A 14,980-nucleotide genomic window follows, 5' to 3' on the forward strand; every position below is an offset into this window, starting at 1 on the left:
CAGGCAGTTAAGGGTAGCAGGCAGTTTGGTGCGTTACGAACTGTAGTAATAAGCCATAAAACCAGTGGCCCTGTCCAGTCCATGGGTTTTGGTGCCTAGTAGAGTTACGAACATAAGTTCCCAAGTTTGCCTTCTGAAGGTGTTATGCAGGTTTCCTTTGAGGACAAGTATTGAAAAATCAGTTATGAAGTGATTGCTTTGTGAAAAGTGTGTGCCCACAGATGATATGTTTTTTTTGTCTCTTTCTGCGTGAGTTCGTTCAAGAGTGTGGTGATTATCTGGTTTCACCCACATAAGTTGTTATTGGAGCATTTGATGCCCCGGATGAGGTACATCACTATGTGCTTGCCACCCTTAACTACCCGCTTGAGTGTTGTGTGCAGGGAAAGTGCTGGGAATTTGAAACATGGTAGCCACCTCCTTCTCCCACTTTCTTAAAACTCATGGAATTTATTTATGGCCATTCCTACCTCCAATGCAGTTGTGGAAAGAATATTTTATTTGTATTAACAGACTTGGACAGATTGCAGGAAACTCCTAAATATTGATTGCATCAAGGCTGAGTTTCAAATTAAAAGTTAATTTCAGTTTTACAGGTAGCATTTAACGAACTGATTTAAAAAAACAGAGATATTGAAATTTTAAAACTGATAAGTACCATTTCAAACATTAAATCGAAGCTTATGATAATTGCATTCTATACTGAAGGGCAGCAGAAACATACACTTGAGAGAAAAATACATGATATATTAATTGAAATAGTGTTTCCCTAAAATATCTCTTAAAATAAAGCATTGTTTCTTACTTTTCATGTACTTTTCTCTTATTTCTATGCAACAAAGGTGATCACTCTAGACAGAAAACCAATTCTTAGGGCACTTTGGGCAATTCATTTTCTCTCTCCTTTAGTTTATATTCTCTTTCCATTTCTAATGCACCTGTCAAGGCACAAAACAAGATAATCAAAAATGAGTTACTGTGGTCCAGGAATGGACTTTATTTTATTTTTTTTTAAACTCCCGTTTGGATGAGTGTAACTTTTAGAGCTCTTTAATTAGTTTTCCATAAATATGCTGCAATAGTCATCTGACATTTGCTGTTAATATTTTTACCATTGTTAACTAGAATAATCATAGAAATTGAACACAGGCAGAGGGAATTCATTTAAAACTTCAAACCAAAGTTCACATACATTTTAACTGAAGCATTTACCCACCTCTGCTTGCTACTGATTCCCCACGCAGGCTTCAAAGAGATTATTAAAGTAAACCAGATTAGACTCTAGGAAAACATCCTCATATCAATGTTAATACACTTAAAATTTGCATGTAGTGCTTGTACACTGTCTTTGGAGAATGAGACCTTTGATATAAATTATACAGTGTTTAACATCTCAGAGTTCTTTGGTAGAAACAAAACATGAAGTTGATCTGAAGCCGGCTGATGGCTGATCAGTCAGCACTAGGATAAAGTGCATAGATCAGCAAGGCCACTGCTCTGTTGGGCTGCAGGTTTTCGTGGCCTGTCCAGACAGAGTAACCCTGAAATGAAAGGCTCTTAAATAAGCAGTGAATCCTTCTGATGTTCTGCCATACATTCCAAAGGACTTACATTACTTATATCCTGCATGTGTCCTTGAGGCGTCATGAACCCACCCATTATTCCAAAGAAGCACAAGAGGTCCCCAGTGTCTGCCACAGTAGCAAGGGCAGGAATGATCATGTGGTATAGCCATTTGCTCGGGGCAAGGCAGTTCAGGTGACTTGGAGATAGTGAGAAACTGGATCCTCTATTCTAGAAAACAAATACAAACCCTTACTAATAGAATAAAATCCCCTTGGGATTGCCAAAGACAATCCATCTGGCTGGACAAGAACCACGCAGCCTAAACTAAACATGCACGATCGTTACTAGCTTTTCAAATTGTTGGCCAGCTAGCCCACTGACTGACATCACACATGGCATCACCAACGTGTAACAAAAGCTGAGCAGCAGCGAGAGCAGCTCACAAAAGTGATTCCTATGCAAGATGTGGAGCACCTAAGTAGACTCTTGGATATAGGCAGGAGATGAAACTATACACAGACAAGCTCACCCATGCACTCCTGGGGAAAATAGCCTGAGAAATGATCATACTAACTACAGTGAACAGCTCTCAAATGGCAGCATTTTAATAGTGACCGCTGTAGCAACTGTTTGGGCCTAGCATCATCCTTCCGAAGTGTGGGGTTGTCATAAACAGATAGCTAAGGGTTAATGTCTCTTTCACCTGAAGCACCTGACCAGAGGACCAATCAGGAAACCGGATTTTTTCAACTTTGGGTGGAGGGAATTGAGTGTCTGAGTTTTTGTCTGCCTGCCTGCTTTCTCTGAGCTTTGGAGAAGTAGTTCTACTTTCTAATCTTCTGTTTCTAAGTGTAAGGACAAAGAGATCAGATAGTAAGTTATATGGTTTCTTTTCTTTGGTATTTGCATGAATATAAGTGCTGGAGTGCTTTGATTTGTATTCTTCTTTTGAATAAGGCTGTTTATTCAATATTCTTTTAAGCAATCGACCCTGTGTTATATCATCTTAATACAGAGAGAACATTTGTATGTATTTTTCTTTCTTTTTTTATATAAAGCTTTCTTTTAAGACCTGTTGGAGTTTTTCTTTACTCAGGGAAATTGAGTCTGTACTCACCAGGGAATTGGTGGGAGGAAGAAATCAAGGGGAGATCTGTGTGTTGGATTGCTAGCCTGACTTTGCATTCCCTCTGGGGGAACAGGAAAGTACTTTTTGTTTTCAGGATTGGGAACAGAGAGGGGGAGTCTCTCTGTGTAGTTTCACAGAGCTTGTGTCTGTGTATCTCTCCAGGAGCACCTGGAGGGGGGAAGGGAAAAAGGATTATTTCCCTTTGTTGTGAGACTCAAGGGATTTGGGTCTTGGGGTCCCCAGGGAAGGTTTTTCAGAGGGACCAGAGTGCCCCAAAACACTCTAATTTTTTGGGTGGTGGCAGCAGGTACCAGGTCCAAGCTGGTAACTAAGCTTGGAGGTTTTCATGCTAACCCCCATATTTTGGACGCTAAGGTCCAAATCTGGGACTAAGGTTATGTCATGAGTGGCAGTGGTGGGAGGATCTAGACAGAATCCAGAAGCCAGTAGGAATATTATATTTTTCTTTTCTCTGCTAAGGGCTTTTTAGCAGAGAGAAACAGTTGGTTTTAAAAGGGAACCAGAGAGAATTTTTTTTTTTCTGCTCTCTCTGGCAGTTTGTGGCTTGCATGTTAAGCGAGAAGCCATTACCAAACTGTTGAGGGTCTTTTGTCATGCAATAGCCCTCCCATTAGGAGGCAAGTACCAGCACTTATATGCATGCAAATAAAGTGGTTTTTCTGGTTTCCTTTCATTGAACATTAGCTAGAGAGAGAAAACGAAAAAAGCACTGTTGCTAGGCAGACTTCAGGAGGCAACAGAGAACCTGCAGTTCAGAAGATAAACACCGGAGGGCACCCCAACACAAGAAAACAGGAACCATGACTTCTAAGGCAAAAATTGAGGCCGAAGAACAAATCAAAGAAGCTGAACACAGGCGAGAGATGGAAAAACACAAACAGGAACTGGAAATAAAACAAAAAGAGATGGAGATGAAAGAAAGAGAAGAACAGATCAAAGAGGCAGCCTACCAAAGAGAACAGGCAGCCTACCAAAGAGAACAGGCAGCCAAAGAGGCAGCCAAGGAGGCAGCACACAAAAGAAAACTAGAAGAAGAAGAGGTGGCCTACCGAAGGAAACAAGCAGAAGAAGAGTTGGCCCACCGCCGAGAAATGGAAAAAACAACAAAAAGAGAATGAAGAGAAGGAAAAACAGAGAAAACATGAACTGGAGTTGGCAAAAGCTGGGCTGCATGTGCCAGCCAACCCTAACAACCCGGCGCCAATTATTGCTCCACAGCACAGGAATTTTCCCACCTACAAGGCAGGTGATGACACCGAGGCCTTCTTGGAAAATTTTGAAAGAGCCTGTCTTGGGTACAACATCCCCGAAGACCAGTACATGGTAGAATTGAGGTCACAGCTCAGTGGACCTTTAGCAGAGGTGGCAGCTGAAATGCCTAAGCTGCAAATGAATGACTATAAACTTTTTCTAACCAAGGCCAGATACCGAATGGGGATAACCCCAGATCATGCCCGTCGGCGCTTCAGAACCCAAAAGTGGAAACCCGAGGTGTCATTTCCCAAACACGCCTACTACATTGCAAAAAACTATGAGGCCTGGATAACAGGAAACAACATTCAAACCTTGGAAGAACTAAACCTCCTCATACAAATGGAGCAGTTCTTGGATGGTGTTCCTGAAGACATCACACGGTACATACAAGATGGAAATCCCAAAGATATCGCTGAGGCGGGGGAGATTGGAGCCAAATGGATGGAACTAGCAGAAAGCAAGAAAGCTACTGTCAAGGGGAACGATTACCCCAGGGGGCACACAGACCATAAACCCTACAACCGAGGACAGCCAAAGACCCCACATACCACCCAAGTAAAGCCACAGACACCCTACCCTTCCACCTCACCAGTCTCCAGTAACTCACCTCGGCCCAGTGACCCATCAGATGGAAGATGCTTTAAGTGTAATGAACTGGGACATATCAAGGCCAAGTGTCCCAAGAACACCATGCGAGTGCAATTCATTACACCACCATCACACCAAAGATCCCCAGGCCCGGATGCCTCTCAAATACCCTTGGAGCGAAGGGAAAATTTGAGAGTGGGCGGAAAGAAGGTTACTGCGTGGAGAGACACGGGGGCACAAGTGTCAGCTATCCACCAATCCTTCGTTGACCCCAAATTCATCAACCCAAAGGCCAAAGTTACAATTTACCCCTTCATGTCACAAGCTGTAGACTTGCCTACAGCTCAACTGCCTGTCCAGTACAAAGGCTGGTCAGGAATGTGGACTTTTGCAGTCTATGACAATTATCCTATCCCCATGCTACTGGGGGAAGACTTGGCCAACCAGGTGAGGCGGGCCAAGAGAGTGGGAATGGTTACACATAGCCAAACCAGGCAAGCTTCCAGACCCATTCCTGTTCCTGAGCCGTCCACAGAGGCCCCGTCTGTGTTACCAGAGACCCAGACAGAGGTAGTGGACCCGGATTCCATGCCAACCACTGAACAGCCACAGCACCTCCAGTCCCAGGCCCGGAACTGGAACAGCAACCAGCACCAGCCATTGCAACTCCATCTTCAAACTCAACGCCAGAGGGCGCCAGCGAGCCACAACTGGCAGAAGCAACAGACAGCCATACCCAAAAGGCTCAGCCAGAGCCTGAAATACCCTCAGGTGCACCAGCGGAGAGCGGTTCACCAGCAACGGAAACAACCCCATCACCTACATCGCTTCCAGAGGGACCAAGCCCAAGTCCACAGTCTGAGGAAGAACTGGTGACCCCAGCCTCAAGGGAACAGTTCCAGACTGAGCAGGAAGCGGATGACAGCCTTCAGAAAGCTTGGGCGGCGGCACGGAGCACCCCACCGCCTCTCAGCTCTTCTAATCGATCCCGGTTTGTTATAGACCAAGGACTTTTATACAAGGAAATTCTTTCTGGTGGACACCGGGAAGAATGGCAGCCGCAAAAACAGTTGGTGGTTCCAACTAAGTACCGGGGGAAGCTCTTAAGCTTAGCCCATGATCATCCCAGTGGCCACGCTGGGGTGAACAGAACCAAGGACCGGTTGGGGAAGTCCTTCCACTGGGAGGGGATGGGCAAGGACGTTGCCAAGTATGTCCGGTCTTGTGAGGTATGCCAAAGAGTGGGAAAGCCTCAAGACCAGGTCAAGGCCCCTCTCCAGCCACTCCCCATAATTGAGGTCCCATTTCAGCGAGTAGCTGTGGATATTCTGGGCCCTTTCCCAAAAAAGACGCCCAGAGGAAAGCAGTACGTACTGACTTTAGTGGACTTTGCTACCCGATGGCCAGAAGCAGTAGCTCTAGGCAACACCAGGGCTAACGCTGTGTGCCTGGCCCTAACAGACATCTTTGCCAGGGTAGGTTGGCCCTCTGACATCCTTACAGATTCAGGGTCTAATTTCCTGGCAGGGACCATGGAAAAACTGTGGGAAACTCATGGGGTGAATCACTTGGTTGCCACCCCATACCACCATCAAACCAATGGCCTGGTGGAAAGGTTCAATGGAACTTTGGGGGCCATGATACGAAAATTCATCAACGAATTCTCCAATAATTGGGACCTAGTGTTGCAGCAGTTGCTGTTTGCCTACAGGGCTGTACCACATCCCAGTTTAGGGTTTTCACCGTTTGAACTTGTGTATGGTCACGAGGTTAAGGGGCCATTACAGTTGGTGAAGCAGCAATGGGAGGGGTTTACGCCTTCTCCAGGAACTAACATTCTGGACTTTGTAAGCAACCTACAAAGCACCCTCCGACACTCTTTAGCCCTTGCTAGAGAGAACCTAAAGGATGCTCAGGAAGAGCAAAAGGCCTGGTATGACAGACATGCCAGAGAACGTTCCTTCAAGGTAGGAGACCAGGTTATGGTCTTGAAGGCGCAACAGGCCCATAAGATGGAAGCATCATGGGAAGGACCATTCACGGTCCAAGAGCGCCTGGGAGCTGTAAACTACCTCATAGCATTTCCCAATTCCTCACTAAAGCCTAAAGTGTACCATGTTAATTCTCTCAAGCCTTTCTATTCCAGAGACTTACAGGTTTGTCAGTTTACAGTCCAGGGAGATGATGCTGAGTGGCCTGACGGTGTCTACTACGACGGGAAAAAAGACGGTGGCGTGGAAGAGGTGAACCTCTCAACCACCCTGGAACGTCTGCAGCGGCAACAAATCAAGGAGCTGTGCACTAGCTTCGCCCCATTGTTCTCAGCCACCCCAGGACGGACTGAACGGGCATACCACTCCATTGATACAGGTAATGCTCACCCAATCAGAACCCCACCCTACCGGGTGTCTCCTCATGCCCAAGCTGCTATAGAACGGGAGATCCAGAACATGCTACAGATGGGTATAATCCGCTCATCTACTAGTGCATGGGCATCTCCAGTGGTTCTGGTACCCAAACCAGATGGGGAAATACGCTTTTGCGTGGACTACCGTAAGCTAAATGCTGTAACTCGTCCGGACAACTATCCAATGCCACGTACCGATGAGCTATTGGAGAAGTTGGGACGTGCCCAGTTCATCTCTACAATAGACTTAACCAAGGGGTACTGGCAAGTACCGCTAGATGAACCTGCCAAGGAGAGGTCAGCATTCGTCACCCATGCGGGGGTGTATGAATTCAATGTCCTTCCTTTCGGCCTTCGAAATGCACCCGCCACCTTCCAGAGGCTGGTAGATGGTCTACTAGCTGGACTGGGAGAATTTGCAGTTGCCTACCTCGATGATGTGGCCATTTTTTCAGACTCCTGGCCCAAACACCTACTACACCTGGAAAAGGTCTTTGAGCGCATCAGGCAGGCAGGACTAACTGTTAAGGCCAAAAAGTGTCAAATAGGCCAAAACAGAGTGACTTACCTGGGGCACCAGGTGGGTCGAGGAACCATAAACCCCCTACAGGCCAAGGTGGATGCTATCCAAAAGTGGCCTGTCCCAAAGTCAAAGAAGCAGGTCCAATCCTTCTTAGGCTTGGCCGGATACTACAGGCGATTTGTACCACACTACAGCCAAATCGCTGCCCCACTGACCGACCTGACCAAAAAGACCCAGCCAAATGCCGTTAAGTGGACTGATGAGTGTCAAAAGGCCTTTACCCAGCTTAAGGCGATGCTCATGTCTGACCCTGTGCTCAGGGCCCCGGACTTTGACAAGCCATTCCTAGTAACCACGGATGCATCTGAGCGTGGTATAGGAGCAGTGCTCATGCAGGAAGCAACAGATCACAACTTCCATCCTGTCGTGTTTCTCAGCAAGAAACTGTCTGAGAGGGAAAGTCACTGGTCAGTCAGTGAAAAGGAATGCTATGCCATTGTGTATGCCCTGGAAAAGCTACGCCTATATGTTTGGGGACGGCGGTTCCAACTACAAACTGACCATGCTGCACTAAAGTGGCTTCATACTGCCAAGGGGAACAACAAGAAACTTCTTCGTTGGAGTTTAGCTCTCCAAGATTTGATTTTGAAATTCAACACATCACAGGAGCTTCTAACAAAGTAGCTGATGCACTCTCCCGTGAGAGTTTCCCAGAATTCAGTAGTTAAAAAGTGTTCTTAAAATGTAGAAGTCTGTTAGTTATATACTTAGGAGTATATGTAAAGGTGTATGTGTTGTATTAATCTGTTTATTTTCAAGTTCTACAAGGAAATCGCCGCCAGTGAGCTTCCCCACTGTCTGCAATTTGGGGGGCGTGTCATAAACAGATAGCTAAGGGTTAATGTCTCTTTCACCTGAAGCACCTGACCAGAGGACCAATCAGGAAACCGGATTTTTTTCAACTTTGGGTGGAGGGAATTGAGTGTCTGAGTTTTTGTCTGCCTGCCTGCTTTCTCTGAGCTTTGGAGAAGTAGTTCTACTTTCTAATCTTCTGTTTCTAAGTGTAAGGACAAAGAGATCAGATAGTAAGTTATATGGTTTCTTTTCTTTGGTATTTGCATGAATATAAGTGCTGGAGTGCTTTGATTTGTATTCTTCTTTTGAATAAGGCTGTTTATTCAATATTCTTTTAAGCAATCGACCCTGTGTTATATCATCTTAATACAGAGAGAACATTTGTATGTATTTTTCTTTCTTTTTTTATATAAAGCTTTCTTTTAAGACCTGTTGGAGTTTTTCTTTACTCAGGGAAATTGAGTCTGTACTCACCAGGGAATTGGTGGGAGGAAGAAATCAAGGGGAGATCTGTGTGTTGGATTGCTAGCCTGACTTTGCATTCCCTCTGGGGGAATAGGAAAGTACTTTTTGTTTTCAGGATTGGGAACAGAGAGGGGGAGTCTCTCTGTGTAGTTTCACAGAGCTTGTGTCTGTGTATCTCTCCAGGAGCACCTGGAGGGGGGAAGGGAAAAAGGATTATTTCCCTTTGTTGTGAGACTCAAGGGATTTGGGTCTTGGGGTCCCCAGGGAAGGTTTTTCAGAGGGACCAGAGTGCCCCAAAACACTCTAATTTTTTGGGTGGTGGCAGCAGGTACCAGGTCCAAGCTGGTAACTAAGCTTGGAGGTTTTCATGCTAACCCCCATATTTTGGACGCTAAGGTCCAAATCTGGGACTAAGGTTATGTCAGGGGTCTGTGTCTGGGCCTCATTACTGAAGTCAGTGAAGGTCTGTGGAGCTCCCGTTCCCCTCTAGGGGTAAGTTTGGCCTGGGGACATAGTCAGGAAAAGTTCATACATAGAACAGTTAGTGCCAACATAGTCGGTTCAAGAAAAATATATAAGTAGTATCATATATATATATATAAGTAGAAACAAGTGTATTACAAATGCCCTGGAGATCACAGATTCAGTCTTGGGGTAAAATTTTTAGAAGTGCCTAAGTCACTTTGAGACTCAAGTCCCAATTTCAAAAGTGACTTAAGCACTTAGAAGCCTAAGACTTCTTGAAAGTTAACAGGTGTGAGGCTCCTATGTGCCTAAATCACTTCTTAAAATGAAACATAGACTCGTAAGTCACTTAGACACTTTGAAAATATAGCCCTTAGTCTCTATTTATGTTTTTATTTTTAACATGATAAAATTGACCATTTTCTAATATACAAGCGAGAGTTCAATCCAACCATTAAAAGCCAAATGGTTCTTTAATTATTATTCTTTAATTCTAGTGTGATAGGTAAGAAAGGTAGGGTGGAATAGGGCAGGGGCAGGGGAATGTGGGAGTGAGAGGAGGGGCGCGGGGCACTGGAGGAGGAGGATGAGATACAGAAGAAAAGAGGGTAGGGGAATCGTGGGGGAAAGCAGGAGTCTGGGATGCGGCATCTCCTTGGCAGCAGCTGGGGCTCCCCTATTAAGCAGACCCATTGAAATGGAGCTGAAAAGCAGACACCTGGCAACACTACCTGGGGACACACACACACACACACACACACACACACACACACACACACACCAGCTGAGCCCTAACCATCTTCACTTGGATCCCCTGCAGAGTTTCATTCCCCCTGCTGGAACCCCCCCAATGAGCCCCTGTGCATCCAGATCTCCCACTGAGCCGTCCGCACCCAGATTGCCCCACACAAAAACCTCTCCCTCCACACATGGATCCACTCACACTAATCCCCTCCACACTTGGATCCTGCTGGACTGAGCCTGCCCACCCACACCTGGTGCAGAGAAGAAGGACCCCCGGGGTGTTTCTGGGGCAGGCCCAGCCCTTGCACTGTGTCGAGGGCAGGTGCAGCCTCACCGCTGAGTCCCTGTACCTCTGGGGGCTTCATAGTGATCTCCCACCTCAATGCAACCAGTGGCCTGTGCATCCCCACTGCCATACTGGAGCCACATTTATTTATTGACAAATAAAATATGCAGAATTTTAAAATATTGTGTGCATAATTTTTATTTTTTTTTTGGCACAGAATTCCCTCAGGAGTATATAGGGCATTAAAGATACTTTAGACAGCAAATTCTCGAAAACAAAATGTGTGAAATAACCTCCATCTCTCAATAGTTTTGGCAATATTCACATATATTTAATATTCATAATCTCCAAATTATTAATTTCTGAATTGCCACTTCTAATCTTTACTTCTGTTTAATGCATATTACTTAATGTGATGTGGCTTAGCCATTTTGCTAGAGGAAAGAACAAGATATTTCTACATATTTTATCTAGGTATAAGACTTACAATCTATTATGGTTCTGCTCATGTTCCAAAGACTTTTTATAATACAAATTCAAATGAAAATGTATACTCTAAAAATATAAAATTTGAATCTATCACAAATGTATAACATTTTTTCTTGGCTATGGGGGATAAAATAAAATTTGAAGATAAGAAATGTTTCAATTCCATATCCATTGTTACTTACAGCTAGTATTAACTGGCCAAAAATAAATTAGCAAAGGCTAATTCATTTTCACTGCCCAAGCAATGATCCAAGGAAGAATGTATGTAGTTGTTTATGTAGGAGAGTACTGAAAAATCTACATGGGTCCCACTGTTCTACATCTACTAAAAACTGACTGGATATGTCATTACGGTGACCTGCTGACCATGACCGTTTATGCTATTAACAGTGTCAGGCAAGTCTGAGCTTGAAGCATCAAACTCTGTTTATAAACAATTTATCATGTTAACTTGGTGTAAAGCCAAAGAAATACCTATGAAGATTATTTTTTTTTTAAACACTGGTCAACTCATTTCACAGTCTGGTCTAACTTAATAAAAAAATATATATTAAAAAATGTAAGTTTAGGATACTGTATGGCAGAGCACTCTAACTGCCTTTTTAGAGAGTTTTCATGCAGACTAAAACATGTTATGCTTGGAAAAAATTTCTCACTTGTAAAGTAAATCCACAGCCACCTAGTTCCAGTCCTATGCCAAGGCCCATATAGTTGCTGTTGATGACATAGGAGGTATTGCCTTGACCATTGAACACAGTGAAGTAAACTGTGTCACTTCCTACCAGTAGCAAATTTCCTTTATTATATTTGTCACTGGCTCTAAAACAGGGAAAATAAAAACCATTAGTATGCAACAAAAATCACTATTTTATGGCCCAATTTAAATTGCATCATAAGGGTGGCATGTTGCTCACCTTACTCCCACAAATAATCCTAGTTAATGTCAATGGGAATATTCCTATAAGTATGATGAGCAGCATTTGGCCCTGAATTTTTTGGTGTGGGTTTTGTTTGTTAAAACAAAGTGCCAGATTCAGGTCACTACCAGTGTAAACTGGATTAACTCCAAAGACAATAGAGTATAGCGAAGATCAGAATCTGCCCCAAAAGGTACATCATGTAAAATTCAACTGACAACATTGAAAGATAAGGCCCAGGAAGGATCCAAAGTCTGTAGTTCTTTTATGACCAGGTAATGCCTAGATCAATAAGTTGTTTCTACTGTATATCCCATGTTTGGTTAAGTACAAATACAGCACTGCCAACAAATTTAAGTAAACACTCTTATCTAAAGTACACAAAAGAAGGCTAGCACGTGTTAGTACTTTTATTTAAAAAAAATCACATTTATAAATACCCTATTTTAGTCACTGTTCTCTTGAATTTTGAGACCTATCGTAAGTCTTTCATGCAGTTCATTACTTTAAGAATATATATTTAAAATACCCTTTAAAACCACCCTCCATCCCCTGGCTTCACTATCAACTGATGGAATTATTTCTCAGGCATTTCAACTAGAAAGAGATACATGACAGGGTTGTCCTCTCATCCCTCTTTTTTAATGTCTCACTTGAACCACTGGCAATAGACATACGTCAGCACTCAGCTATTGAAGGTGTAACTATAAAGAAGAAAAAAATACAAAATCGGTTTATATGCTGATGACATTATTGTACTATTGAAGAATCTGTCCTCATCAATCCCATCATTACTGAATCTAGTTGATATTTTTAGAAAGATCTCTGGTTTTTGCATGAACTGGAATAAATGACAAGCAATGACAATATCCAAAAGACTAGCTCCTTCTCAGTTTCAGCATTTTCCATTTCAAATATACAAGGAAATATGCAAGGTGCTACTATCTGTCCTAATCGTCCCAAAATAGATTTGCGACACACAGCGAATGTTGGAGATGCAAACGGTCACATGCCAACCATTCACACATCCTCTATACCTGTCATCAGGGCCGGCGGTTTCATTTAGGGGGCCTAGGCAATCACCTAGGGTGCCAGAATTATTGGTGGGCGGTGTTTTGCCAGAGGGGGCGGCAGGCGGCTCCAGTGGAGCTGCTGCAGTCGTGCCTGCGGACAGTCGGCTGCTCGCGCGGCTCTGGTGGACCTCCTGCAGGCACGACTGCGGCAGCTCCACCAGATCCACAAGACCAGCCAGCGGGGGGGCGAAATTCCTGTCTGCCTAGGGCGCTAAAACCCCTAGCGCTGGTCCTGCTTGTCATAAAATGCATGTGGTCTGGAACACAATATTCAATGCTCTCTCAAAAACTTAAAGCCTTGTTATCTTTCCTTCCCCAAGCTTGTGTATTTTACAGGTGCTGGATGAGTTGGTATTACATTGCAGTAACTATTTTAATGAACAAAAGAGTTATTCTGAGAAAATGAAAAACTGAAATTCCTCCCTCATGCACAGACTGGCTTAGTGAGCTCTCTACTACTGCGTTAATGGAAAAAATGACTGTCTAATAGAAACATTTGGAAAAAATAGGAGGATGTCTGTTCACACATTGCATACTTTTGCATTTTATTATATATTAATTCCTGATACTCATAGGCTATGTTCTCACTTATTTATCTTTTTAGTCACTTTAATAATTGATGCCTGCATGACCTCTATGCGTTCTGGGGTGTGTGTGTGTGTGTGAGTGAGAGGGAGAGCTTGTTTATTTTTGTTCTGTTTTTTCCAGGCATTACAAATAATGAACACTGAATTTTGTTTTTGTATGGTATTTCCATCCAGCACACGTATTTATATATGTTTTAAATAGTGTTTATATTTTATATAAAAACAATAGAAATAAAGTTTAAAAACACCACCCTAAATGTCTTTGCTTAAAAGGGTACCGTAGAGTTTGACCAAAATGTAAACACCTCCTGCCTGCAATGTGTTATTCCTCCCCTCCTGATACTAATAAAACTATCAGCCATACACATACATACAAGAACAGTGTTAAAACTCCAGCTGGTAAGCTGGATAAGCCACCAGCAATGTGCTCAGGGAGCCAGATTTGTTGCAGGTTTCAGAGAGGTAGCTGTGTTAGTCTGTAGCCACAAAAACAACAAGGAGTCCTTGTGATACCTTGGAGTCTAACAAATTTATTTGAGCATAAGCTTTCATGGGCTAGAACCCACTTCATCAGATGCATGGAGTGAAAAATACAGTAGCAGGTATAAATATACAGCATATGAAAAGATGGGAGTTGCCGTACCAAGTAAGGGGTCAGTGCTAACAAGGCCAATTCAATCGGGGGGATGTGGCCCATTCCCAGCAGTTGAAAGACCGTGTCAGTATCAACAGAGGGAAAGTTACTTTTTGTAGTGACCCAGCCACTCCCAGTCTTTATTCAAGCCTATTTTGTTGCAGCGGCTCATGCACTGCATGTCACACTGTCTCTTGTTTAGTCCCCTGCCACGTTTATTCTATGCTAGCTGGCATGGGACTAAACAAGAATAGATTTTCTGCCAGTCTGTCAGAGCAACAAAGTCAGAGCCCAGGAGTCTGTTTTGCAGAGGATTAGGTGTTTGAGTGTTGCAGTCCTTCTTTTGGAGAGCTGGCAGATTTTTCTGTATCGGGGGCAGTGGTGTATTTACATATAGAACAGATGGGCCAATGCCCTGGACACCAGCACTTGAGAGACAGAGAGAAGGATTGCACACATGATTTTTCATACATTGTGTGTTTCACTATGGCCTCCTGGATGGCTCTTTGATCACAGGGGTGGAGATACAGGGCCTTTTCTTAAATAGAGCAGGCCAGGGAAAATAGCCTTAGTCTGGGCCCAGAGCAAGAGAGAAGATCAATCATCATTGGGTGACTTTTACATTAAATTGTTTCAGGGATTCATTTTGAGGACTGTGAAACTTATTTTAAGATATCTGGGCTGCTCTCCACTTTTTACATACTATATATAGTGCATATTTTAAATAAAATCCACTCCTTGATTGTAATAAGCCATTATTGCCCTAATTACAAGAGAAAACTGCCACGTTTATCAATTCATACGTTGAATCATGTTTGATAGTTTCCTATCACATTTCATTTTATCTTTTAGATACAACCTGGGCTAATGACATAAAACAAACAGTAAACTCTTTGAACTTTACACTGAGCAGTTTAACACAGGGACAGGTTAGTGTTAAAATAAAAGGATATTCTGACCACAGCATATGCAGAAAT

At 43.4% G+C, this 14,980-nt stretch overlaps 1 protein-coding gene across 1 annotated transcript in view; it reads right to left on the minus strand.

Annotated features, from left to right (window-relative positions):
• Positions 1 to 870: 870 nt before the first annotated feature.
• LOC127056203 (glutathione hydrolase-like YwrD proenzyme) overlaps positions 871 to 14,980 on the minus strand; it is a 47,601-nt gene continuing 33,491 nt past the window's right edge. Inside the window, exons 11-13 of the mRNA XM_050963719.1 lie at positions 11,449 to 11,611; positions 1,596 to 1,794; positions 871 to 938 (exon numbers count right to left, since the gene is read on the minus strand). Coding sequence (XP_050819676.1) covers positions 871 to 938; positions 1,596 to 1,794; positions 11,449 to 11,611 — 430 coding nt within the window. The remainder of the gene's footprint in view (positions 939 to 1,595; positions 1,795 to 11,448; positions 11,612 to 14,980) is intronic.

This window comes from Gopherus flavomarginatus, chromosome 8 (genome assembly GCF_025201925.1).
Source record: "Gopherus flavomarginatus isolate rGopFla2 chromosome 8, rGopFla2.mat.asm, whole genome shotgun sequence".
Classification (NCBI taxonomy): Eukaryota; Metazoa; Chordata; order Testudines; family Testudinidae; genus Gopherus; species Gopherus flavomarginatus.